The sequence below is a fragment of the Anabas testudineus genome, chromosome 22 (genome assembly GCF_900324465.2).
Source record: "Anabas testudineus chromosome 22, fAnaTes1.2, whole genome shotgun sequence".
Classification (NCBI taxonomy): Eukaryota; Metazoa; Chordata; class Actinopteri; order Anabantiformes; family Anabantidae; genus Anabas; species Anabas testudineus.
In genome coordinates, this window is record NC_046630.1 from 14,533,021 (window position 1) to 14,549,299 (window position 16,279).

Below are 16,279 nucleotides of genomic sequence, written 5' to 3' on the forward strand. Positions count from 1 at the left end.
TGCTCTATCTCATTCTTACATCGCTACGTCTCTCTTTGCTTTCTGTCTTTGTCACTACCTCGGTTTCTCCACTTCCCCATCTTGCATCTCCTTCCTTTTTCCATTCTCTTGCTCATTTTATCTCTATCACTGCCTATCACTCATTGTCACTCTATGCCTCCCTCTTTCTCTTTCCTCTTTATTGCTGCCACCTACATTAGCATTCTTCTGTCTTTTACACTCCCGCCAGTGTCTTTCAATCCACTTCTCTCTCCTCCCCTCCTTTTAAAGATCTGTCCATCTTTCTCCATCAACAATCCAACACTGTCACTTTTAACCTCCCCCTCCTTGTCTCTTGCGCACACACACACATCCAGGGCTACAAGTATGGATGGAAGGGGTAGACGGAAGGATTGGAGACGTACTGAGAGGAGAAGTGATGGCAAAACAAGGGGGCACAAGATAAATTGAAGATTTCACACCACAGGGTGTGAGGGCAAAGAGACAGAGAGATGGATGAGTGTTGTTTCAGGGGTGATAGCATAGAGAAAGGATAAATGGGGACAGAAGTGAGCAGATGGGTGAAGAGATAGATGAGGAAAGAAGGGGGAGATTGTAGTTCAACCTCAATCCACAGGTTGAATGACTATTGGAAGGAATATGGGAATAATGGCTGACAGGAGCACTGAAATAATCTTCGTGCTGAATGTTGAGTTGACGGATGAGCTAAACACGAATGGTCATTTATATAATTATATTGATTTGCAATTTTCTTTTAGCATTCTGTATTTGCACACTGCATATTGTCTGTTATTTTCAAACCTGGATGTGTTTGATTGTTTTATTGTTTCATGAGATTTAGGGATAAAACTATTATCATTGTCTGGGAACTTGGCTGGCAAAATAAATGTTATAATGGTAGAAGAAGAGCTAATGGAATAAGTGATGGGATAAGGCTGGATTCAGAGCTAAAATAATAGAATACGGGATGAAAGGAATGTAGGAATGATAGGATAAGAGCTGAATGCCATGTCGGAAGATGAAATAGGGACTGAAAGGAAGCCTGCGATTGACAGTTTTGTGATGTTTGGATCCAGGCAGCACTGAATTAATGCGAAGAAAAAAAAAATAGAGACACTGTAGAAGATGGGCAGTGAAGGAGAAGAGGGAAAAGGATGGCAGCAGAAGAGGAATACAAATGGAAATGAGGACAACTGTTGGTATCACCAATTAAAAGAAGCACAGTGATGTGCCGCTCACTGCAAGAATAATAAAATTGTTTCATTCAGTAAGCGTGCCAGAGCTGGATTTCCCTTGACAATACTTTGTTTCAGTGCCAGGGTTTCCCTGATGTTCCTCCATGTTTGCCCGCCTGTCAGTCGTCGCTGCGGCATATGTCAAACTTGATCTGGTCGCAGTGGTGGTGCTGCCATCAGAAACTGTCTCGCTGGTGTAGTAATGTGTAGAAGCTTTCTGCTTTCTCCCTCTAGGGAACTATGGGATAACCAACAAGCGGCTCACACTTTCGTTGTGGAGCTTGTGGTTGATGGTGTGGTGACAAGGATATTACAGTCAATTGAATTACACAGAAACACGGGAATAGTCGTGGCAGCATCTGGCATTTCAAAATGATGAATATGATTAACCCGACAAGACGTCCAATTCCAGTCCTCCCTTCCTTGTCTCAACCTGTTCAGATGAATAGTATGTTAAATAGAAATTTAGTTGGGATTAAGCAGGACATCTGGGTTAGGATTAGGCACTAAACAACCAGCTGATAGACATTGTATATGTATGATTTATTTATTTATTTTTTTTTTTGCTGTTGTTACATCACTAATGTAATAAAATATTTACATATAACAAATTTAAGTGTTAGGTAAATTAGTGGACTTTTAATTTTCCTCCAAACTCTCTCAACCTAAAAGATCCAGTAGCATCTCAAGTCAGATATGTGCTTCCCTGTATCCATTTCAATGTGCCTTTTAAATTTTTACCATTTGATCTAAACTGTGTTCAGTTACCCTTATAAATATAGACGTTCATCCTCGTCATCCCTGAATTTCTGAAGCAATGTAACAGTTTGGTGAATGATAATGCAGAAATCTGCAAGTGCCAGGAAGCTTTTCTGACTCCATCATCTCCTGAAATATGAATCAACTGAATTTATCACGGAAAGAGCTGCCATTCATCTTTTTAGATTTTATTCAACTGGGAACTGCTACAGGCGTCTTTCACTACATACCTCTCATTCTGTACTCTCCCCCTCCATCTCTCTCTCTCTCTCTCTCCCCCTCCCTCTCTCTCTCTCTCTCTCTCTCCCCCTCCAACATTCTCCCAAACCCCTCTCCATCATACCATCATCTCAACGTAGTGATGCTGTCATGACAACTAAAGTGCTTCCTGAGTGCTTGTTGGGTAAACTGACTTTCCCAGAAGTGCATCCTCGCTTTTACTCTTAAGTACAAGCGTGCACACACACACACAAACACACACAGCGACACACACTCGCACAGTTGGTGAAATATTCATAAAGTGCTTCATTCAGCAGACCTACCTTCTCTACACGAAAGCCTAGTCATCTCCAGTTGCTCAGTCAGTGCTGGTTTGCAGGACTGGTTAGACTGGTAGTTTAGGACACTTGTAGGTCAGTGGATACAGTTGAACCATCTTGTATATTGCTGTTATGTTTTTCTTGCACTTTCTCTGGTGAAGCTGAAATATATTTAGATTAGAGTGTGATGGAGCAGATTTTTTTTTTCTTTATTTCAGTGCTCTGTCTAATCCCAGAAACTTCAGATTAGCAAAACTGCTCATATGGTATATGCATTCAACATGCCATAAACCTGACTGGCATCTTCTAAGCCATACTGTAGGAAAGAGGTTTGAATTTCTACATTTACAACCTTAATTGTGACATTTTGGACATACACTGTACAGTCATTGGGATCATATTAGTTATCATATAACTTCTGACTGACTGAAAAAAATGCATTAAAACAAATTGTGCAGGATTTTGAGTGAGAGTACCTAATAAAGATAATATAATATAGTATAATAGAGATAATATAGGCATACAACTTAGTCATTTCAAAAGCTATTTGTACAGTCACAGCTCACACACATACACAAACAGCATGTTTGTTTTTTAAATGGGTCAAAAGGAACGTTATTAGATTAACAACCAATTTCATGCACAGTCATTCAATTTCACATGTATCCACTGTTTACTGAGCCCACATTTCTCATGATTATAGAAATACCACTGATATCATGACCCTGGTAAACCTAATTAGTGGGTGCTTGGAATTTGTGTGCTGCTGTTGGTCCATTGCTGAAGACCAATTTTTTTCAAGTAAACCAGAGGGAGCTAAATGCTTAAATAGGGATGTAGTGTATATATAATGTGATATACTGTCATGAAGACGTTGTTCAGACTGGATTATTTTACAATGCCTGTGTTCAGGATAACTCTTACTTAGATTTATTTTTGCGATATACTGCTCATATTTAATCTTCATCACCAGACTTTCACTGGTCCAATAAATTGGTTTATTTTGGAATGGCAGAGTAAACCTCTTGACCTCTTGGTTTCTGCTTGTGGCCTGATTGTGAGAATAAATGGGTGCCGAACAATGCCCTCCTCAGTCATTCAAAAGACAGGAAAAAACCCCATTGACCTGAATGTATATTATTATGGTATGATCATCTGGCTCTGTTTGTGTTCACACACAGTCATACACAAATATCAGCGTGCATCGGCACATACGCATGCATAGGCCTGCACAAATAGTAATAAAACAATAATACAAGAAGGTATGAAACCCTTCATAGATACACACGCACATACTGTGTTTATGTTCCTAAGGCCAGTAGCTCACTGGGGGACAAATACAGGAAGAGGATATTTACTGTGTTTCTTTGGCTGGTTTATTAGTTCTCAGTAATATCGGTTGACAACACAGGAATTGTATTTAAATTTAACATTGCTGGGTATTTTTTGTGGTTTATCTGTCAAAGTTTACTTTTATGTCAGTCCTACTGAACCTGTGTAGCATTGAAAGGCATACAGGAAAGATGAAAATAATCCTATTTGGCCTTTTAATAAATCATTCCTGGACATTCACTGGTAGATTATGTCTACAGTAAGTCTGCTTTGTGTGTAGTTACTCAAGTAAAGCCAACAATACACTATATAATAAAATAAGGTGTGGGGGACCATATGTACGCTCTATTGTGAGGCCATCTGCATCGATCGGTATCTTTATGAGCCAAAATCTAGTCCGCATTGTTACTTTCGTACACTATAGTGGGCGTTGGAGACCAGTCTACAGCAGCTCTCAGGAAGGCCGCTGTGGAAAGAGAAAGTTGCTGTTAAAACTTTACAGTTTTGAGTTCTACTTGCTTTATGTTGATGATCTTTATAAATATACTTGTTATACTATTATGTTTGCATTTTGGAAGGAGGTGGAAAAGGAAGTGCATGTTGGGGTTCTTTTTAATTAGCCAGTTGTCAGCAAGAATTCGTGGAGTTACAGATACCACAACGTGATGTGAGCATGTTTCGGCCCAACAATGCATTCATGTATGCATGCATGTTTTTTTACTTTGAGGACCGTTTGTTGAGAATGCTTCTGTAGTTTGAAAGCATAATCTTTTTCTTTTATGTCCCAGTGAATTCATCATTCATTTGTGATAATTGACCCTTAATCCTGTGAGTTTTATGAATGTTTTCTTGTACATTCGTCGTAATTTGGATCCATACCGTGTCTTTGCCTGGAGAAATAAATTTAAATCCAGTGTTGAGTGGATACACAGTGTGTGTTCTTTAACTTCTATTCTGTTTTATATCCCCCTTTCCTTCATGCCGTTTGCCCTTCTTTAATCGCTTACTCTCTCTAATCCCGCCAAACGACAGCCAGTCATATAAATCAACATGTTTACAGTTAAATGTTTCCAATTAAAGAGGACGCTTGTTAAGAAGCAGGACACCACTGGATCCTTAATTGCCTGGGATGCCAGTGTGTGATGCATATTAATTACGTATTAACCTCTCACACACGCACAGAGACACACACACACATACACTCATGCATGCAGGCACATTAGTGTGTATTGCATATTAATTACATATTACCCTTTGTGCTATGCATTAAGAGCTGCGTGGTATCAAACAGACAGCTTGCCCAAGGGCAACACACATGTGCAAACACTCACACACACACACACACATGCTAATGCCACCAACACAGTCTATTCAAGTTGCATTCACAATGAGGAATGAGCCATTTTAGTCAGCCAGCCATGACCATAACTAATCTCACCACAGGTAGTGTGTGTGTTGGTTTGTGAATCCATGTGTCACCGGGTGTAAAGATGTATTGGGAGTGGGTGTGTCACTTAAAGGCCACTGGAAAGCACCACAGAACTAATCGCCTGTCTGTCCTTGGTTATACTGCATGTCCAGGTAGGACATGTAACAAGACAAATGAGGAAGTTGATGAGCTAAATGATGAAAACTGTCACTTAATGAATCGGTTGTCTTAAAGATTTTTAAATTCATTGGTATCATTAAGGTAGTGATTTGAAAAATACTGTTAATTGTACTTCTGTGCCTCTGATCTTGTACTAACTATACTATAAGAGAATATAACCAGATGGTGTGTAAGGTTTAGATGTAACCACTACGTCCCATGTATGTATGAGTTGGCATAGACTTCAAGCTGCCCTTCAACTTTTCTTTGCACTTAAATTTGGAAACTGAACATACAGTATATGCTCTTATTTACTCTCTGCTGCATTTTAATCACTTTATTCCACTTTCAGCCTTCAACTGAATGACCCTGACCTTCATGCCCCCTTTTCCCCTGCATGTGGTAAATCCTTAGGCAGATAATTAAGCAAAAGCGGCCAAATAGGCAACAACGTTTTAACTAAGTATTCATTTGCACTCACGCCGTCATGTCTAACAATACATGTCTGTAGTTAATTTCCAAACATGTTCTGTGTTTGCTTTCCCTGCAAAGCATGGATAATCTATTTATCCTAAATGTAAATGAGCTCAAATTAATGAGAGTAAATACCTTAACATCTACACTGTTGGTGGTTATTAGTCAACTGGAATTGACTTTGTTGATGTAGCATGCAATGGATTTTTCTTTAACATCAATTTGCACATTTTAATTGCAAATGTTTATATCATTCTCATAATCATTTGCAACTTCCAGGGGAAATGCATTTCCATGCATTATTTGAATTTAATCAAAACAAATCATCGCCACATTAACAGCAAATGTCTATCTGTATATGTAAATGCCCCTGTGTCCGTCTATTTCTCACTGTAACATTTTCAGGAAACAAACGCAGTGTTATTTTACATGGCGAAGTAAAGTTTATAGATTTACTGTTGCACTCAATGTCTTGTCACATAGTGGGCATCAACTGAGATATTTCCCAGTGTGTGGGGAATAAAAAAATAAATAAAAACTGTCCCCAGCAGTGACAGCTGGAAGTGACTGTGGCCAGCAGGTGAATACAAAAGAAAAGACATTTACACAAACTCAAAACTTGATCAACAGGAAATCCACACTGTGCCCACGCCATGCTGTTTGATTGACTGGTGATCTTTGGAGAGTGCAGCACAGACACGCCAGGCGGTGAGAGCTTAGCACCAAAAATAAAAAAAGCTAGATAAATAAATAAAAATAAGCATACTGGCCTGGTATCTGCATATCTAATGTAGTAGTATTTTAAATTATGAATGTACTCAGTGCTGTTTATTTATTTGTTACTTTGTCTCTACTCGTCTCCACTTTACTTCTGCCTGTGTGTCTGTAGATGTGAAATGAGCTGTCACCTTATTTTTATTGATTTGGCTATGGGGCTTTGGAGGACCAAGTCAAGGAGAGTCAGACACCAGACTATGGCAATAAATCTATATGCATCCATAAATGTGAGTGTGTGGCAGTGGGCTGAACTAGACAAAGGATCAGAGGTGTCCTACTGCCCCGAATGCTGCATCGACATATAAGGAAACAGATGATGAAACTGAGTAAAATTAAACAAAATACAAACATTCATTTAGTTAAAATTTCCCCTTACAAGGCGACAGAACCATATCAATTCTCTATTAATCTGTTTGTTTCACATGTGAATAAAATAAACCCTAAAAACAACAATGAGTAAAGTGATCAGCATCACTGTCTGCTCAGTAAAACCTAAACCAGCTTCATGAATCCCTCAAAAGCAAAAGTCTTGAGCCTTAACTTATAATTTAGGGAATTCATAAGGTACCGGGTACACATTTTATGAAAGGCTTCCTGTGTGTGTGTGTGTGTGTGTGTGTTTTGGACATTAGACAACGGTTGCTCTGATTCACCTTGACGGAACCTTGGTCTGTTGTCATGGAACATTAGGGCTGAAAAATTCTCCCTCTGCCCTGGATCTCTCACCTCTGCTTTACACGCACAAAACACACACACACACACACACACACTCTTACACCTAGTACAGACACAAATCTCCCCTTCCATTGCTCTTTGTCTAATTTTTTCTCACCATCCTTCCCGTCCATAAACGTATTCTTTCTTATTTACTTCCATCCCTCCATTCCTTATATTTCCTTCCTTTACCTCCCTGTTGTCTCACCTTAAGTTACGTTGTAGATTGAATGGGGCTTCACAGCAGACACCTTAAGAAACCAGTGAAAACAACAAACGCAGATGAACTATGTTCTTTTTTTTTGTCCTGCACTGCTCTCTCTGTCACTAGCTATACGACAGGTGTGGGAATAATTAATAAAAACTTCATCCAAACATGTATTTAATGTTAATCAGAATTCCAATATCCCCCTTGTTTTTCATCCTCTACCTCATGTGTCTGTTGATATTGGTGCATGTACATCAGCAAAGTCAGGAAAGGAAATGATGCCGTGACAAGTCAGTGATTGGTTGGCTTGGCGGTGAAGCCATGGAGACAGTTGTTGATGCATTCTTGCACGTTAACATTCTGATTGTGTCACCCTTCTGTCTACCTGCCCCACTTAGATCAGCGGTCCGTGTGCTCACGTGGGAGGAAAAGAGATTATGTCTGTTTCTGTGCGTGTCACATTTGTTTGTGTATGTTGCACATATGGGGCTGGGTGAGTACAATATTGTGCAGCAGATGCAAGTGTGAACGGTGCATCAGGTGCTGGTTACAAATCACTGAATTGAAGACTGGCTATAAAAGGGAAGGGAAACCCCACAAAAGGAAGGGAGCTTTTTCAGATGAGATACTAAAACATTTTGGAGAGAACACAGTTGCAGCGGTTTGATAGAAGAAAAATCCCTAGAGAGTTAAAAGAAGCTATCAAGCTTCAAAAGAACAAAACAAGGACTAAGTGACAATTGCTTCTTTTAATTTCAACGCCGGCACTAGGGCAGATCTTTGATGGAATTTCAAAACAACCACCCAGGGAAAATTTTACACTGCTGTAACGCTGACCTCTTTTTTATTTTTTTACTTACTTTTAACGGAACTAACTGTGCTGTCCTGCTTTTTTCCTCTTCCCAACTTATTTTTTATACCTTTCTCCCCATGAACCCATTTCCTTTCCTTTTTATATATTTACTCTTATCATCTCGCCCCACCCCTCTCATCTTTCAGTCTGCAAAGTGGGGTTTTACCGCTCGCTGCTGGAGTCTCTGGCCTGCAGTAAATGTCCACCTCACAGTGTGGCCCGGCAGACAGGAGCTACTGCTTGCAGCTGTGAAGATGGATACCACAAGATTGACTCCGACCCTCCTAATATGGCTTGCACACGTGAGAATATTCTTTAATACACTGGTAGCAGCAAAAGTTTGTCTCTTGGATGTCATGTTTTAAAAGTCAGGACACTAACTATAGTACAGTCACCTTGGCTGCTTTCATTTCCATTAAGATGCTAGATGTAGTGTATGTGCTTTTCTCCTTCTGACCCCTTTTCATCTCTCTCAGGCCCTCCTTCTGCGCCACGTAACGCCATCTCCAATGTCAATGAAACAAGCGTCTTCCTGGAGTGGTCTGTTCCCTTGGATACAGGTGGCAGGAAGGATGTGCGTTACAACATCCTGTGCAGACGGGTGTTGCCAGACGGAAGGGGTTTGGAAGAATGCGGCCCCAACGTGCGTTTTCTACCGCGTCGTGTCGGCCTGTCCAACACCTCGGTGATGGTGGCTGACCTGCAGTCACACACTAACTACAGCTTCCTGCTGGAGGCTGTCAACGGCGTGTCAGAGCTGGCCAAAGACCACGCGAAGCAGTATGTGACACTTAACGTGACGACCAATCAGGCAGGTATGTTGAGCCAGATCTGTCACAATCATAAATGCATTGTTTTTGCCAATCACAGCTTTCCCATTAGTGCTCCAGACTGTACCCCAGCTGTTTTTTTTTTCCTTGTAACATTCAGACTTATTCTCAATTTCCTTGCTGAAATAATCACCATTTTGTCATGACTCTATTTTCTTCACTCCTTATTCAAACTGCCACAGACACAACCTGCGCGTTGCATTCCGGGCGCGAATATCTGGGTTTAATAACAAAGACACCAGATGATCAAATTATCACAGTATTTGTCCAACAAATCTGTTGCCGTATTAATTTACACTTGTGCTCCATCCCTGCAGTGAATGAGGGAACAATTGCTCAGTGGAAAGGCTTTTGTGTTTTCGCTTTTGGTTCCAGATATGTCATTTAAAAAGCAGCTTGGTCTCAATTAGGCAGTACATTTCATCAACAAGATTTGCAGGAATCGGCCGCATAATGAAAGCTCTTCATCTGCAGTTGGTGTAACGGTATTTGGTGTGCTAGCAGATGTTATTCTGCATGCCTATCAACATTGATGATACAGGCTCAAGTTTACCTTACGATTTTAGCCTAGGAAGCACTAGTATTTATGAACTATGAGTGGAAAAGGAGACTTTAGCTGGTAGAATTGTGTGTGTGCACTTGTAGCTACTAAAAATATTTTGTTATTACCGATGCCAGACTGGCTCACAAAAGCTGTGTGAGGAATTACAAAGTGTGCTTGAGCAAGGCACTAAACCAACAACACTAAAGCGAGCAGCACAGTTATCAAACATAAAAGACCACTCTAATATTGGACAATGAAAGAGCCCCAGTACTCCCCACAGCTGTAAATATTGGATGCTTTGTTGGCTTCCCTTTAATTGGAGATTAGAATTGATGTCTGCTTTGGGAACCCATTTGTATGTTTATGGGTGGTATGTGCTTATGTAGTTTATTTAATTTGCTTCTAATGAAATGGGTAGCACACGGTGTAATGAACAAAAAATATGAGATTAATGCTCTCCTTCCCAAAGCTTCCATCTGGAGGAAAGGATAGAGAAAAAACTGTTTTGAGAAAGCATGTTGGTTCCATTGTGTTAAACAGTTGCCAGTCACTGGCATTCAAGTACTAGTAAGAATAGTGGTGGTAGCAACAGCAGTAGTACTAGTAGTAGTCATAGTAATAGTAGTAATAGTAGTAGTAGTAGGGTAGAGACAGACAGAGAGGCAGATGGTTGTCTGACAGTCGAGTGTACTAATGGTCCTCTAACTGTGTTGCCACTGTGGATGTCGGCCGACTGAGTAGATTACACCAGCCTACACAACTCACATTCAGTTTATCGGAGGTGTAGCTGGATTAAAGTCAGCCAGTCACTGGACCAAGCGGAGATTAGGAATTACGTTAGATTACACAAGGCTGGCAGAGTCACAGACAGATTTGAAATGGAGGTGGTACAGGCACATGGTAGTGGTAGGGTGTTATTTCACCTTGAAAAATCAGCACTTTCTTTGGAGCAGTTAAAAAAAAAAATAATGAAAGGTACAAAGGCAAAGGGTAAAACAGGGTGAGATGAGTTCACACAAATTAGTACTGTAGAAAAATACAAACACACCTCAGGATGTGCTTAAAATAATAAAAGTAATATAATATTAAGATAATAAAATGTGTAATAATTGATGATAAAAAAAAAACAATTCAATTTTATACTACACTAGTCTACTCAAGTACTTCACTTGAGTAGAGAACAAAGTAAAACTCCTACTTGGAGTACTACACTAGCACTTGCATTGGGTTTATTCTTCCTGCCTCTGCCAAGGAATGGAACCACTGGAGGTTTTTGTTTCAAGTGATTTGCCATAGTTATTAGGATAATCATCCTCAAACAATAACTGTAATGAGCGGTGGTCTGCTTTGTACCATAGTAGTACTATAATCATCCTTTGAGGACTGTAACAGCATTGTAAACGTGTGTTGTACTTGTGTGTGACTTTATATTTTGACCGTGCTTCGACTTGTGAGGGTAAAATGGCAATAACGACATACTGAGACTAAAGTACATAGAGACGGGGGCGACAGGAAGACTCAGAGCATCTGCCGTTTGATGTGTGGGAAGTGTCACACTCGATAAGGGATCCGTGAAATAGGTGATTTCACAGTGCCCCTGTGAAGCCCTGCTGAATAATAAAGTGTTGGTACTCAGGAGGAGGAGAGGAGAAACGGATGAAGGATGGAGGAAAGAAGGACAGAACAACAGGGCAGAGGTAAAGAGAAATGATGCACTCGTCATGACAGGGAAACAATATGTTAGACTGCAAGGAGCAGTAAAAGAAAGGGAAACAGGCAAGACAAAGAGGTAAGAAGGAAAGATGGAGAAAGAGATGGTGAACACGAACTGCTTGTACGCATTGAAAAACAGTCCGAGGTCTGCTGCAGGTGAAGGGATTTTAAACAGGCAAGTCATGTATTTTCCTAAGCTTTGATGTTGCTTTTCACACCAAAACACATTTAGATAAGGTAGCTAGGTTGAAAACACTATTAAGGAGAACAAATTAAAATTTTAAAGAAGAAAAATAATCACCACATATACTATGGAACCATTCCCGTATACATGTTAAAGTATCTGCAGTTTAGATTTTAATAATATTGTGAAGGGCTTAACTGTTATGTCCATGTGTTTTGCTTTTGTTCTAGGCATATATACTGTGCAACGTAGTTGGGTTGCTGGAGTGTTTGCTGTGAATGTGAAATGAACTGAACTTGGAATAGGAGAGGATTAAAGAAGACAGATGAGGGACTTGGTTTAGAGCAGGATATGGGAACAGGGAGTAGGTAGGAAAAAATCTGACCATGGGGCAAAATGCGTATCTTCATTTTGGGTTAGGAGGCATCTTACGCTACATTTTAAGTATGGCTGCTAGTAAACCTGATCCAAGTCTGTTGAGGTTTCACGGTCTTGGATAACTATCAAAACGATCCTTAACATTTCAGCTGCACTGGGATTCATTAAATTTGTGAGAAAGATGTACAACTCACTGGTTGGAAAGCAATCAAAGTGGCTCCGAAAGTGAGTTTAAACTAACAAAAATCTAAAATTACAAAGACGGAGCGAAAGGAACAAATCAAAGACTGTGCAGGAGTTTTTCCTCGCTCACCAACTTGAGCAGCAGCACACACTCGGTGGCCAGAAGCGTAATAGAAAGGGAAAAGGAAGAAGAGAAGAGCAGTCAGAATCTTGATTGTCTCTTGATTTTGATTGAATTCAATCTTTATGTTGGAATAAATGTTTTGATCCCAAATAGTTGAGTTGGGTGAAATGGAGCTGGTAGGCGGGAGGTTAATTTTGCAAACAAAAGAGATTAGAGCAGCTCTCCTGCTTTACCACCTTAATAAAGCCAATTTCTCATGTCCTCTTTCATCGTGTCTCTCAGCCTCTCTTTCTGTCATTCTCTGAGGGTCGTTACGGGATAATAAACCAGATAGTTGAAGACCTGTATTGATTTTGGTGATGGTTCAGACAGATAGCGGTCTGAGAAGCTTATGTTCAGCACACTGATAACGTTGCTCTTATCTAAGGTCAGAGTTGTTACACTGGAGGGCTGCACTCGTCCGCTGAATAGCTTTGACAACCTTCTCTGGCTCCTCTACTCGTGGACAAAGACGTCTCGCAGCTACAGCTTGATGAAAGAAACAGCAAATGGCCTGACAGATGTAAATTATGAAAAAAAAAAAAAAAAAGAAACCATCAGGAGTTTATGCTAATTTGTTCTTTCTGTCACCATACTGTAGGTGCTCAGCAGATCCAACACGCGGGGAACGTGTTTAAACCAGGAAGTGTGACTCCACTGTCTTCTCTGTTGCTAAAATGAAAGTGTTGCTGGGGCCCCGTCTACACTCTTTCATCATGCCCCCCCCCCTTCCCCCTAGTGGCTTTCTCTCATATTTCATCTCTCACTTTTTTCACTTCTTTGTCAACCCTCGTCTCCAATCTCCATCACCTCCCTCAGTACCCCTTCCTTCTTCTCCGTCACCTCCCGTTCCCTCTCAGCGGCGGTGTGTTTTTCAGCTCTGTCATATTTTAAAAGACTTGTGTTTGTTTTAGCCCCAGTGGCTGAGCGGTGACACTGAAAGGCGCCACATCGTGTTGAAAGGTGCTTCTGTTGACTAAAATGCTACCGTGGGTGTCATACAGTGGGCGTCGTGCATCTGTGGCGTTTGGTGAAAAAGTTGAGGCTGAGGAGGAATAGGTAGAAGTTATTCGAAGATTAAATCACCCTGCAGTGAATACATGTGGGTTTCTCACTCAGAATGAGTCTTTTTATATGTTTAATATGTGAACAGTCAAAGTGTATTGCTGAAAGGCTTTACTGTAAAATCTGTAAACCCACACAACATACTCTATTCACAACTTTTGATTAAATATAGCAAGGCAAACTGCACCCATTGTCGGAGGATTTAAACTTAGGTTTTGGTGTATTGTTACCCGTTAATCCTTTATACCATTTAAGCAGAGTGTGTGTGTGTGTGTGTGTGTGTGTGTGTGTGAGTGTGAGAGAGAGAGAGAAAGTCTGTGCATGTGATTCTGTCTCTGGTTTCAGGCTTTTAAGATGTTGCAGATAACACTTCTGTGCGACCATCCACTCAGGATACAGTTACTCTGTTTGTAGTGATGATTTATTCCCTATGGAGTTCTGCTGAGGCAATTGAAACCTAAACGGTGTTTAGCATTTGCAGTGAAGACATAGACAGACAGACACACACACACACACACTATCAGGATGTTGCCTGAGGGAGCATTTTGCCTGGTTAAAAGCTCTTTATGTGTCAGAGACTCTCCAACTGTCCCGATGAGAGATGGTCCAACAGTTCAGGTTACAACGGGACCGTTCCATGATTGAAGCAAACCCACGCAGCTCGGCTCACTTGACTTAAGAGCTTACCAACAAAAATGACAAAGAATAAAAAGGAGAAAATGGAAACTTTGCAAAAGTGCTAAAAGTCAAAAAGGCCCTGAATAGAACTTGTGATATAGCTGACAGTATATGGAATTGTAAGTAGTGTTTTGTTTTATGTTGGTGGTTTTGTCACTACATTAGTGCAGTTTTACAGTGTGTGTTGTATCGTTTGCAGGCTGCCAAATCGGGTACGCTAAGCTCTAAGCCAGATGTGAAGAGCCACAGTTGACTTCATGGGTTCCCGTGCCAGCGTGTACTAAATAGCAAGATATAAAGGGATGGTTTAATTAGGCACAGGTGCAGCTCATTGCCAGATTGCAGACATTTTCTTTTTTTAGAGTCGGTTCTGCTCTGAAAACCAAAAAGAAACTCGCTGGTTCAGTTAAAGCTCAGTGGACTGAGCCAAACAACCTCACAGGTACTTTGGTAACTAACAAACTCCAAACAAGAAACTCTGGGGAAATATAATGGAAATATTGTAAATCATGCTCTTTTTCTTTGCCAAGCACTATGGAAATCATGTAGCAGCAAAGACAAAAACACAGTGACAGTGTATATTCTAATATTACAAGCCAGCATCTTTAAAAGCATTTTTGTCTTTGTCTGTTTTTGCTTTTTTCTCCATGCTGGGTCTTGATCATTCGAGATAAATTGATGTTTGCGTTTAAAGTTGTGCGTTGTCTTCATACTTCTTATGTGTGTGTGTGTGTGTGTGTGTGTGTGTGTGTGTGTGTGTGTGTGTGTGTGTGTGTGTGCGTGCAGCACCTTCTCCAGTGAGTGTGGTGAGGAAAGGTCATACGGGGAAGAGCAGCATCGCCGTCTCTTGGGCAGAGCCTGATCGTCCCAACGGCATCATCCTGGAATATGAAATCAAGTATTTCGAAAAGGTAAAGTTTTGGTTTTAATGCAGCACCGTAAAGTTTAGAAGTTAGTAAATGTAATACTTATAGTTGCTCTTTGGGACACTAAATGGCAACAAAGGACGATTCTGCTTATTACTATCTTTAATAATACGTTGGTTTATTGTTTTGTGAGATTACTACTTGTGTTGCCTTATTCCAGTCTGTCTCTACATATTTGACTGTTTAAGACTTTTATATCAATATAAGAATACACATTTTTAAATCAGGTCCACTGAGAAAACCTTCACCTCAATTTGAGCTCTCTTGAGCTGTGTTTGTCTGGGTCTTAGAGTGCAATGTGATCCCTGTATCCAGATGACTGTTCCTGTGCCCTTCTTCTTTTCTCTCTTTTATCATCTGATGTCTTTTTTTTTTTTCCTCAGAAGGTCAGAATAAAGGTATACAGGAGAGTTGAGCAGGGTTTGTGGTCAGTGGTTAGCTAATGGCGTCTGGCTAATGGAGAAGGGGCATTTAGCTGTGTTTAAACCTGATGTGGTTGCAGTTGGTGAAACTGATCCGCACAGACACGCACTTAGGCACATTCAAGCTCACTCACAGGTAGCTCAGGCATAGAACTGTGCTGAAGAATAGCAAAAAAAAAAAGAAAAAGATGCAGGTGCAGACATGTGCGTACAAATTAAAATGCGATGGGACGACGGCTGCAGCAACAAATCTAATGTAATCAAGGCTATAAAAAAATCTGTTGTAAAGCGTGTGAATGAACTACTGTAAATTATTCTCTCCCACTACAGGAGCAGGACTCCAGTTACACTATAATAAAATCCAAGGAGACTGAGATGGTGGTGGAGGGCCTGAAGCCATCTTCAGCCTACATCTTCCAGGTCAAACTCAGGGGGGTTAAAAAAAAATCAAAAAGGGCGTTTATAAATGAGAAAACAAAAACTGTGTTAATTTTGTATGTGGGAAAATCTGTGAGTTAAAAAGGGTTAAACAAGTCAGTACTAAGAAGTTGTGTGTTAAGATATAAATACAGTATATTTGAGAACTGAATGTGATGTCATTTATATGGATATGTTACATTACAGGTGCGAGCCAGGACCTCAGCAGGTTACGGCGCATTCAGCCGACGATTTGAATTCCAGACCAGCCCTTACTGTGAGTACACCTGAGAGACA

The 16,279-nt window shown here is 40.5% G+C and overlaps 1 protein-coding gene across 1 annotated transcript in view; it reads left to right on the forward strand.

The window, feature by feature from the left end:
- Positions 1-16,279, forward strand: part of LOC113148657 (ephrin type-A receptor 5) — a 45,993-nt gene that overhangs the window by 15,853 nt on the left and 13,861 nt on the right. The window contains 5 exon segments of the mRNA XM_033325851.1: positions 8,626-8,781; positions 8,956-9,294; positions 15,004-15,128; positions 15,896-15,985; positions 16,190-16,259. Of these exon segments, the coding sequence (XP_033181742.1) occupies positions 8,626-8,781; positions 8,956-9,294; positions 15,004-15,128; positions 15,896-15,985; positions 16,190-16,259 (780 nt within the window).